Source organism: Sturnus vulgaris, chromosome 20 (assembly GCF_052056855.1).
Source record: "Sturnus vulgaris isolate bStuVul1 chromosome 20, bStuVul1.hap1, whole genome shotgun sequence".
NCBI classification, from domain to species: domain Eukaryota; kingdom Metazoa; phylum Chordata; class Aves; order Passeriformes; family Sturnidae; genus Sturnus; species Sturnus vulgaris.
The window spans coordinates 6,797,857-6,810,082 of record NC_142262.1 but is presented as its reverse complement, the minus strand read 5'-3'; the positions used below and the strand labels follow the sequence as shown (position 1 = coordinate 6,810,082).

Sequence of the window (12,226 nt, the reverse complement as noted above, 5' to 3'; positions counted from 1 at the left end):
ATGATTTATTCTGACTATACTGCCACCTTATCAAGGACACAGCTTTTCAGTGGTCATTTTCAAAGCTCTGTCATTAATAATTTGGGATAAGTGAGCACTCACTGGTCTGTGGTCATCTTCTCTGGCCACTATCTATTTTCCAAGCTCCACATAAAATTACAGGCACAGGTTTGAACACTTGAGCCAGTAAATGGAAAAGAGAACAATTAATCATCCACAACCAGATCTGGACTGCAACACTGTGAAATGTTTGCAGAAACTCTGAGGTTTCTTGTCAAGATTCACAATTTTTAATTCAAAACTTCTCTGCTAAAATAGGAGATTCTCTCTAGGAGCAGTGAGGCTAAAAAGGAGCCCAAGTATGCTCACGTGTACCAAAAGTACAGAGAAACTCTGGAACTTTCAGATTTTACCCCAAATATTTCATGCTACCTGATTTCTGAGCAAAAGTTGTGTGAGTATACTCTTTATCATTGTTCCTAGTAATGAGTGAGATACTTGGTGCATTGTTAAAGCTTGATGGCATAATATAAATTATTTTCCCTTAAAGCTCACTGTTCAGAGTGAAGAAAACCAAACATCACTGCCCATACATAAATGAGATTGTGATGGAACCTCTTCTTCAGGCACAGCAGGACTGAGCTCTCAGAGACTTCCCTACAAACAGAGGAAAGGACTCATCAGCCACAATCTTCACTTGCATGTGTTAATATCAAACATTAACCTTCCTGCCCTCCCAAGGATCACAGAATACTCAGAGTTGGAAGGGACCCACAGGGATTGTGGAGTCCAACTCTTAAGTGAATGGCCCATGTGGCAATCACAGATTTTGTGGGGAGCTGGGACTGGAACTCTTCACTGCCTTCGTGTGGTTCCAACATCTCCAGGATTAAACACATCAGAGAATGGAGCATTCAAAGCCCAGAATTTCCTCTGTGTGATCATAGCTCCTGCAGAGCCTTTACAGGTGTTTATCTCAGCAGGATGGCAGGAGGGGAGGATGTGTGAGGGGCAGTGTCAGGGGCTCATCTTTCAACAACAGCACTGAACCAAGGCTTTAGCAGCTCTTAAAGATGTAGAGCCTGAATCTTTCACAGCTGAAGGCAACAGGAGTCACCAAAGCCACAGATGCCAGTGTGAGTAGGCAAAGAACAGAAATGTGCTTCTCATCCTGCAAGCTGTCCTTTCTTACCACTCACTTCACACAATAACAAATGTGTTAAATTCCCAATTCTGTCCTTCTGCTACATCACAGAAATCATATCAGCCTCTAAACTTAATTTCCCCTACCCATTAAGTATTTTGGGGTTTTTTTTTAGAACCCATTTCGGGTTCTAACAGGAGAGACAGGGATGCAGCTGTACTGCAGTCTGTTAACCAGGCTGAGCTGCTGGCTCTGGGGTGTGACTGCAGAGGTTCAATGTGCCCTCTGTGCAGCAGAGCCTGGGGAAACACTCTAAATACAGTCAGGAGTTCCCTCTGCACCTCTGCTCCTCCCCAGTGGTTCACTGTAGGTCCATACATTAACTACTAAAATTCAGTCTTTCACATAGCTTTTCAGCAGAGCATCAGTTACTCAGCTATGATATGCATCCAATCAATTCTATTTTCTCCCATGGAGGAAAAATTTTATTTTCTCCTACCTAGCCAAGGATTTACAATGTGTTTTCTGTTGTTGAGCCACCTTTGCAGGATAACAAGCAAGCCCCTGTGACCTGAATGAGCTGCAGGCACTGAGGACACCTACTCCAGTCTGGTTAGATCTTCAATCTCCTCAATTTCTGCACAGTGCTCTTCACACACGTACACCTGAAATGCACAGACACATGACTGAAAATCAGGGGAAGTTCAGTTCCATTCCAGTACTGTGTTCCATTCCAACACCTGTACCTGTTTCTGCATGAACTCCATCTCCAGCACATCATCAGCAACATCTTCTGCCTCCCACTGGTCCTTGCAGACCCTCACACGGCTGCTGGCCAGCTGGGGGTCCCTGGACATGGCCCATTTGCTCAGGTTCTCCATGGTTGCCCGTGGCAGCAGCAGCTGGGAGCTCAGCCACGCTGCAGGGTCACATCCCTGGCCCTGCTGCTGGGACCAGTGCACAGCAGGAGTGACCATGGATCCTGCAGTCTGGAGAACACCTGAACCCTCCTTGGCATCTCCCTCACTGCAATAATCTGATGGAGGAACTGGCTCTTCTCCACGTGGGGGGAAGCCCTGCTCACTGTTTCTCTGGCTTGGATCCATCAGAGATCTGGGAAGGTCACACTGGAATCTGTAACCTCGTTGCACAGGAGTGACAGATTTTCTCTCTGATGGAGATTTCAGTTTCTGTAGGGAATAAGCATTGCCAGAGCCCCTGGACAAGGAGTTCCGAGCCTTCACCAAGCAGTGGACTCTGGGGAACACCACAGCAAACTTGGCATCAGTAGCACTGTTCTCATCCAGGCATGGAAAGGAGCTGGTTCTATGAAGACAGGAATCACCAGGAGGAAAATCAATGTGTTCCACTTCCTCTACCATTTCAGGACCATCTTTCCCCCCCACTAAGGAAGCAGAAGATTCTTTGTGCCTCAGCTCAGCTCTGTCCAGCTGTCCAGCTGCACCAGGGAAGGCTTTGCCAGACCGACCCACCCACCCAGCAGTGCTCAGAATCCGGATTGCCATTCTGCTTCTGAATCCAAAAGGTTTGCTGCTCCTCTTCTTCTTCCCAAATTTCTTCAAGAGCCATCTGGAGATACCAATTGCACGTGCCACACTCAGCAGTCGAGCTTTCAGCCTTGTTTTCTTGGCAGGTTTTTGGCCAAGCCAGCTGGTGACTTTTCTAAAAGCAGAACGGGTGTGCAAGTGCTTGGATCCTTCCCCACTGTGCACAGGTTCTGCTTCAGAAGGTGCCTCTGCAATTACTTCTTCTGCTTTCTCTTTTTTTGCCTTTACAGACTGGCCTGAACTCTGTTTAACTTTTCCAATAACTTTTCCAACTTTCTTTGTCTTTCCAAGGAGCTGCTTATCAGACGATTTTTTTGTAATTGTGGAGCAGCTTGATGTATTTAATCTTTTCTCTCCAAAACTCTGGGCTGTGTTGGGTTCTTTTTGTTTACTGGGAGTTTCTAGAGTCATGGGTTTTGAACAGATGTTTTCAACATTGTCCAGGTCTGAGCTGGTTCCCAAAGCCATCTGGGCAGGATTTGGTTTCTGCCTTGCTGATAGTTTGGTCTCAGCACTTTGGTGCTGATTTTCCAGACTGAGGGGGATTTGGGATTGAGAAGAACATTTCTTTGTAAGCATCAGTGCTGGTAGGTCCTGCCTGCTGCATTCTGAATTGTCCCTCTGTCTGTGTCCAGCCTCTTCACCTTGTTCTGGGATCTCACACTTCCCAGTTTTCTCCTTCAATGTCCTCTGCTGCTTGGAGAGCAAAGAGCCACCTTCCAACTCTCTGCCTTCATCATTCACCTTCTCTTCCTGCTCATATTTGCTAAGGTGAACGTGGAGCTTTGCTTTCACAGCAGTTGGGAGTGGTTCTGGTTTGTTTTCTTTTACTTCATCAATGCCCCCTGCAGTGCTGCTCTCCCCACTGCTGTCAGAATTCACGTGTCCATCTTTTGACATACCTTTAACTCTGTCATTTTCTAATATCTTTTCCTTGTCTACTTCAATTTTTTCCCTGTTCTTAACACTCTTAACTTGGAGTCCTGAAGTGCTTAACTGATCATCTGCCTCACTGCTCTCAGCTGGAGCACATTCTGGTTGTCTCAGCATCTTGTCTGGCTTCCTCATCTTCTCCTCTGCTTCCAGTCCTGCAAATCCAGAGCCTTCAGCCTCAGGTTCCATTTTTCCACCTGTGGTCCCCTGCTCCTTTTCAGGTTCAACAGATGCTTCCTTGTTTTCATAAACCAGTTCCTTGTAGCCTTCTCCTTCACTCACAGGAGGATCTTGGAGCACAAATTCTTTCTCACTGTTGCCATCCTCCTCTGAAGAGCTGCTCTTCTCCCCACTGTCCATCACAGCCTCCTTTGTGCCTGTTTTGTGGCTTCCATGGCTTTCACTGCTGGAGTCAGAGCAGGAGTTACCTGAGGTTTCCAGAATATTTTCATCCTCACTTTCAGTGATGACAATCCTGGTGAGATGTTCAACTTGCTTTTTCCTAGTCCTCTCACCTTTTCCCTGTGCTGTGCTGCCTTGGGATTGAGAACTTGACTTCTGCTCAGAAACCTCCTTGAAGTCCTGATTCCCTCTGTGCCTTCCCCTGGGGTTCTGTTTCTGAAAAGAACCTTCAGCACTTTGCACTGTGGTCACCTTTACAGCCCCCAGCTCAGTGCCTGTCTCACGAACTCCAAGTCTCTTTCCAGACTTCTTTTTAAAACTCTGTTTCTTTCTGTTTGTGATGGTTTTTCCCTCCTTGTCACTGCTGTCCTCACTCTCCTGCCCTGATGTCATTTCCCATTTCTTGCAGACTTTTCCTTTTTTCTCCTCCATCCTGGACACTCTGTGTTTTCTCCCCAAACCAGATTCACTTTTATCATTTCTCCTGCAGCCTCTTTTTCTCTGGAATAACTTCTTGTGTTCATTTTCTTTGCTTTCCTGAGCCCTCCCCAGCCCTGGGATTTTTAATGTCTCTTCTCCAAGGCTGTCACCTTGTCCAGGCAGTGACTCTTTGTCCTTCACTTCTCCTCTGCTCTTACCTTCCCTCTGCTTCCCACAGTGGGTCTTGGAGTCTCCTGCAGAGTTTTTCTCACAGTTCAGCACCTTCTCTTTTCCAGCCTTTGTCAGCCGAGCCCTGGATCGGGAAGGAGGCATTTCCTCGGTGTTCAGGAGTATGCGAGGGCTTATCTCGACTCACCTGTCAAAGGAAACATTGTGCATTTTGTGTGAAATAAGCTACAAAGGGAAGCCAGATGGTCCCTGATTTCTGCTCTAATTTGCCTCATTTCTAAAATAAATGTTTGCAGAGCTTTGCCCGTGCAGTGCCCGTGCAGTTCCAGGTTAATTTCTGGCTTATTTTGTCACAAATCACTCTGATTTTCTTCTTTTTTTTAGAATCATCCCATCATAGAATATGATGACCTGGAAGGGACCCATCAGGATCATCCAAGTCCAACTCCTGGGCGTGCACAGGACACACCAAGAATCCCATCACGAGTCCACGTGTCCACGATTTTCTACAGCTGACAAAGGTTTGGACACACTGGAGTTCAAGACAGAACGATTATTTTATTTCATTTTCTGTTTCTCCAGTGTCTTTTTTTTGTGCAGAGGAAGAGAGGAACAGATCTAATGATCTATGTGAAATAAATGTCACAAGCTAACACTACTCCAGTGTGTCACAACATCTCCACTCAACTGCCCCTGTCACTCCCTGGGAGAGTGGAAAATGTTCAGCATCCCAGGTGTTAATCTGTTTATCTTTTATCTTTCCTCTAATCAAATGCAGGGAATAAAGGGTGCAAAAATGCCCAAAGGATTGGTCCTGATCTTTCAGGCTGATGTAAAATATAATTTCTATCCTTTCCAGCTGTCCAGACCCTTTATTTTATGAATCAACCTCTTGCTGCTTCAGACCCTGGGGCCCCTGTGAGTGAATGAAGTGCTGATGGCAGAGCCTGGGTTTGGGTCCCCGACACCAAACACTGCAAGGAAAGGCTCCAAACCACAAAACAGTAAGAGCACAACTGAAAGGAAATGATGGATCAGGGAAAGGGAGACTTGGAGGAAAGGGAGATGTTGTTTTTCCCCATTGCAGATTGTTCTGTGGTGAAGAACAGCACAAAATAGGTGGTGCAGAAGGTGAGTGGATGTGGAGAATGGGACTGAGGGAAAATCTTACAGCAAGGAAACCCATCAGTCTGCAACATCTTCCCAAAGGAAAAAGATTAAAATGCTCTTTTGGGGGCTATTTGGGACTATCTTGGAAATTCCATTACCCAGTGATGAGCAGGGAACAAACCAGCACACGGGACAGGGAAATTCCATGATATATTTTGTCCTCCTCTCTCTTTCTCTGTTAAAGTTTTCTCTCCATTTTCTCCTTTTTCTCTCATTTTGTTTTTTCAGCCAATTCTGTGGATTCTCCACAGGCAGAAGGGAAACTTTCAGCCATCACAGTTTTACAAATTCTGTCAGTGGCTAACAGAGGATGGAGCAGTCAAGATTTTGTTACTGATTCCTCCTAACTCCACCCAGCATTAACTTATTTAAAGGTCAAAATCCAGTATCAGGAAGCCTCTAGCCACTTGTTAGACTATTATGGGATGCTGGCAATATATTTACCTGTCTGACACTCTGACCCTGCACCCCAGTGGCTGTGGGTGCAATGTCTGCACACAGGCTACAAGCCCAAAAGAGTTTTGGCCAAAGTTTCCTGGAACTTCCATCCACAGGAGCCCCAGGGAAGGGGATGGGGGAAAGCACACAGTCAAGATTGCAATTCAGCAAGCTTTAAAAGCTTTAAACATTTACAGCTGCTATAAAATCTGACAAGGAATGAAAATTTTTAGTGCTTAGTACCTCAAGAAAGATGGAAATCCAGCCACTCTCCATAATATCTTATGACCTGGTTGCAGACTGAAACCTGTCCAAGTAATTAAAATAAATTTTGAAAAAAGGCCATTAAAAAGTACATTCCAGCACTCTGGGAGCAACTCTGTAAGAAACCACTGAATGTCTCACCCCAGTCACTCCAAGGAGGGCAGCAAAACCACATTTGAGATTTCCACAGCTCAGGAAGGATGATGCTCTAAGAAAAACACATTTGGTATGTGTAAAGCACAGGGCTTTATTGTAAATGTTGGTTCCTTTTCTCTGCCACCTATTTTGTGCTGTTCTGCACCACAGAACAATCTGCAAAGGGGAAAAACAGCATCTCCCTTTCCCCCAGCTGTAACTCTGACACTGAAGCAAAAAAGCTGCTGCCCTGAAAGCAGCTACACATAATTAAGGGTTCCCCAAAAATATGTCCTTAGGTTCCCTCTAAATTTGTTTTTTTTGTTCTGCACAGTGCAGAGTTCATCTCCTAACACCAATCCTCTCCCCTCCCTCTCTTTGAACAGGACTGTCACACGTAGGTGTCTGGTCACCTCATTTCAGCCCCCCCTCCACACTTAATACCCCAACACTCCTGGCCTAGATCTCTAAATCCTGCAACAAGACTTTTGTTACTGAGATTAATGGCAGCTGAATTAGACCCTAAATCCTCAGTACAGAATAGTTGTTAATATTCTGCCCTCCTGGGGGTTTAAAGTTGATTCAGCTTCTCTACAGTGCCAAATGCAGGAGAAAATAATAAATAAAAGTCTGCTTTTATGTGCTGTTGCTGGATAGTCATGTGTCTGCAGAGCTAAAGCCTTCCACAAAACAAAAATGCTGAAATTCTTGGATGAGGAAGGTGAGGGACACTGCCCACATTTGTAGGGAGCTTAGACACAGGAGTTGGGTTTGAGTCACAGTAAAGACAGGACCCCAGACTGAATCTGAGTTAGAAAGTGAAAAACTGGAGCTCACAATTCTTCAGAGACAGGGTTTTAGAGCAGATTGGTTTGTAACACCACTGTTATTACTGGGAATGGGAAGATGAATCACTGTTTATATAAACAATTCCTTTGACATCAGACCTGCTCTGATTAACTGCCCTGGACCATCTGCCTGCTGGACACACTGCAGCAGGTGAAGGATGCTGCTCACCAGATTTTCAGCTCCCCTCACCACACCAGCTTCACCTAAATCATTACAGGAAAAAGAACAATTCCATGTAATTCTCCCTTTTTAGATGAAATTAGAATAACTCACATCAGAGAGAGGAGATCCTCAGTGCTGTCAAGAATCACAGCATGAACCTCCAGATAAAAAGAAGAGCAGAAAGCTCACTCTGCTATTTTGAGACCAATAGAGAATTGTCTGTCTTCCCTGAGCACAGAGGATGCTCCCAGCTCATACAGAGCAAAGTACAATCATTAATATTAAAGGAACCTGCCTGGAACTTAATTCTTAAATTTCTATTTTCATTCACTGTGCAAATTGCTCAAACCCTTTCTTTTATCACTCTGCACAGTAATTTTTTGTAACATACCTACACTGATTGCAGAGAGCTGCCCCATCCCTGGATCACAGGTCACATCCATGCAGTGTAAACATATTCCCTGTCCCATGCCTTGTTCCCATGCAGCCCAGGGTCTGTTCCAGAGCTCTTGCAAGCCTGCCCAGCTGTGGAATCTGACAGGGATTCTGGCTGGGCTGTGCCCCAAGGGCAGATAATTACACGTATATGGAAGGAAAGTGGCATCAATAATTCAAGCTTTCTCATGGTACCTTTTGAACTCTTCAACCAGCAATATCAGCAGCTGGCTTGCAGAGTTTGGGATAAAAGAAGAGGTGGGATTTCACCCAGGTCAGGGTCAGATGTGGTAGGATTAGGTGCAGTCCCAAGGAAAGACTGAAAGTGTCAATTCCAAAACCAAAACACATCTGCTATAATGCAAGAGGCTACCAGACAAGGCACAGTGAAAACTACAAAAAAAAAAAAAATTCTTAGGCCAGTGAGAAGAATGAAATCATAGGCCCCTTTCTTCTGCAGCCCTGCAGTTTTATTCCAGGGAGCCAAGCACGGACAGCTCAGCCTCTGCTCTGTCCTTGCCAATACCAAACTTTCTGCTGAAACAGGAAAGCAGTTTCCAGCTTGGCACTGAAAAAACAGCAAAACTGGCACCATTTTTGCCCTCATTATGCCTAAATCCAGTCCAAATCAAGCAGAATGACTAAATCTCTTTTCAACTCGAATTTCCAAATAAAGTTGTCCTCCTCCTGCAGACAGGCTGAGGTTACTCACAGCCAGTGTTTATGCCCATGAAACTCGGATTAATTCAGGGATGGTTTTGCCCTGCCTGGGTTGTTCTCAAGAAATCAGGTAACAGAGCAGGCACAAAGGCTCAGTGTGAGCTCTATGTGCAGCCTCCCCCTGCTGTCCCCAGGCTGCAAAGGGACAGCTCAGGGACAGCAGCGTTTCTGAGGATGGCCCTGCCTCTGCAAGGCTTCCTGCACCCTCCCAAAAAGCCTTTCCAGAGGAGCTGGAGATGAAACAAAATGACCTCAGGTTTGGCCAGCCACCAGAACAAGTGACCCAGACATGAAATGGGATAAGATTCTCGATGCTTTGCAGCATTAGTTTGAGTGGGGTTTGTTTGTCACCTCCTAAGAGCCCCTGGCTGTTACGTTCTGTCCCTTGAGGACTCCTCCATCAAGAAGCAAAGATAAAAACTGGGGGTTGAGCTGAGAACTCGAGAAACATTTTACCTGAGCTTTCTGTCCCTGCATCCTCCACTTCTCTTAGTTTACAAGAACGAGGCTGTAGAGCAACAATGTAATTAATTATTTCATCACATTCTTTTATTAACTGTCCACAAATAAGTCTCTTATCTCTCTCTGCAGAAAAGAGAAATCTCTGCTGTAAAGCCCGGAATGACTGATGGCATCTGGATCATTTATTCCTTAACAAATCTTGGAGAAAAGCCCCGGGGCTCTTAGCTCTAAGCTTCGAACGTGTGTGTGGCAGGGAGGAGAAGCTGCTCTGAAAAATTCAACCCTTGAGGAGGAAATGGCTCTAACAAACTCCATCAGCATCAACTGGAGCCTCTCAAAGGCTCTGCACAGCCCAGGCAGCACCAGAGCTGCTGCTTTGATTTCTGTGATCTGTCAGAAGCCTCAGATATTTGGGGTTCACCCTGGGATGGCAGAGACTGATCTCATTCACTTCAGACTGCTGTGTGCTCTGAGCTGGCTGAGCTGAGGAAGGCTGAAGTGCTGCTGTGCAGATGTTCCCTCCCCAGGCTCCAGCCTGGCTGTCCCAGCACCTCTAACCTGAATTCTCTGCACAGACTGAACACATTTGTTTGCCATTTAAAGTGCTCCTGGCAAGATGCTGGCAGTTGGTTCGTATCTCGTTAAGGGAGAGGGAGATAAGCAGCAGGAAAGATGAAACCCTTCCAATTTCAGCTCCAGGTCCCTGAGTAGACTGGGTAGTGGAGTTTCCTAAAGATTTCTTCATTTATGCAAAATACCAGGTGCTTTCAGCCAGAATTCAGCCACTATGATTTAAAAATGTAATTAGAGAGTGATAAAACGTCAGAAACTCTTTTTCACTGCAAATTCTTAAGTCAATTACATAAAAAAAGCTTTTGATACTATTGCATAAAAGAGATATGAAAAGGTAACTCCAAAAAAGAGTCGAAACTGGCAGTGATTGATCAGAGAAATTACACTTTGCCTAAATTCCCAGCCACCTTGTTTTCTTGGTAATAGCTCAGGTAAAGAGATTGGTCAAAGCTATTCTTAGGAACATCTGTTTTTAAGATTAAACTTGCTAAATGTATAAATAGGGTCTCCTCTTGCTTTGACTCCACAGTAAGTAGAATTGACAATCCAGTCAGGACCCTGAAGCCTGTAAAACTTATAAAAAAAAAATAGATCTCTTTTATGTATCTCCCCTCCTTCCCTCATTGCATTAATATAAAATAATCTCCACTCTTGCTTCCATATCATATGCTGCCTCACAGTGACGGAAAATATTCTCCTTTGAGCCTGTACCCCAGGCTACTGAGGGAGAATTCTTGACCTCTCATTCCTGACCTCTCAATGTTTCAAACTGGTAAGGGCTCTGCTGCCTCCTTCCAGCTATTTTAAGACAAGCCAAAAGGTCTCCAAGGGCCTCTTCCCCAGCCATAACCCGAGGAAGCCAAATAAAATATTCATGACTGCAAGGAGAAACCAAAACAATTAAGTTACATAGGTTTGAAAACAGCCCCCTTAAATATTTCAGGAGCACTTTGTTGCCCAATTGTCTGCAGGGCTGGATGATCCTGTTTCACTGCAGGGCTCCATCCCAGGGCTCAGGGACAGCCCCAGGCTCTGGGCAGGGATGGAGCTGAAGGACTCTGCCCTGTGCTAAGTCACAGCTCAGACTTCTCCCTTCTAATCCCCTGAGTGACCTCTTGGCTTGTGTCTAAAAGGAGCAAGGCAGTCCTAAATCCAAGCCAACACTAAATTCAGTGCTGGTTTGGTGACACCGGTGAGCTCCTGGCAGAGCAGCAGCCAGAGACAGCCCCAAGGGCCAGCCCATCCTGTCCTGTGCTGCTCTGGGACTCAGGATGTGATGCTTCTATTTCCTTTCTTGTATTTTCCTTTCCACCAAGGAACCTGGGTGGCCTCACATGAGCTGTCCTTGCTCTCCTTCCCTGTTTCTGCATAGCTGGGAACCATGGGTTTGATAGAGAATTCCTCTGAGTCAGTGAAATCCCCCGGATTTAAACTGGGTTTCAACCCAATTATCCATGAAAGCAAGAGGCTTTTTAATGGTGGGGGGTGGGCTACAGCCCCCAGGGCTGTTCTGCAGAAAGCAGCTGAGGCCCCCAAGTACAAATCAAAGGCTCTAAGTGGAATGTCAGATTGTGCAGACTGAAATGATTACAGCCAGGTAGTTGAAAATCCCCAGCAGAGCCTGCAGAGATAAAGGGAGGAGGTTGGTGCAGCAAAGGGTGAGGTCTCACGTTACAGCCACGCTGCCTTTATGGGGCCACTCCTTCCTTCCTCCTCCCAGTGTCTTCTGTACTCCCCAGCTGTTTCCTTTGACCAGTGCTCGTGGTCACCTCGGTGCAATTTGATCTTCCAGGTGAGGTGACCTAATGCTGAGCTTCCTCCTAAACGAGTGGCCTGCTTGCCTGGAATTGCTCTTGTATTCCAGGTCATAAGGCATTAGTTAGTTAAAAATGAAATTTAAAAGCACAAATGTGCAGCAAGAGAAGAAAGGGAGCAGGAACAAGCAACACAGGAGGGCAGAACAGACCTGAGCCACAAAGGAGAAAAATCTTTTGGAGCTCCTGAACTCTGTGAGGGAATGAAGAGGAGGGTACAGGAAGACCTACTGTAGCTGGGAGAAACTTTGACTTGGAAACTTGGACAGAAGCTCTATCAAAAGCAGATTATCCTATAGTGGAATAACAAATTTCATGAGATATTGGGCCATGCACATTTTTTTAGGCCCTGTGATATTGTCTTTACAATTTTGAGGCACAGACACTGTTATTATGCTTTGCTACTGAAGATCTGAAACAAACTGGGAGTTGTTTGCTGAGCCAGGCATGTGAAGACACTCAAAGATTCTCAAGGGGATTGCTTCCAAAACTTGATATTTATTTTACAGGATGACAAACATTTCCTCTCATTTAATATTAACGACCCT

At 45.5% G+C, this 12,226-nt stretch overlaps 1 protein-coding gene across 1 annotated transcript in view; it reads right to left on the bottom strand.

Moving 5' to 3' along the window:
- MYO15B (myosin XVB) overlaps positions 1–4,843 on the bottom strand; it is a 42,762-nt gene extending 37,919 nt beyond the window's left edge. Inside the window, 3 exon segments of the mRNA XM_088176814.1 lie at positions 594–657; positions 1,748–1,809; positions 1,891–4,843. Coding sequence (XP_088032940.1) covers positions 594–657; positions 1,748–1,809; positions 1,891–4,800 — 3,036 coding nt within the window. The 5' untranslated portion in view covers positions 4,801–4,843.
- Positions 4,844–12,226: the final 7,383 nt, after the last annotated feature.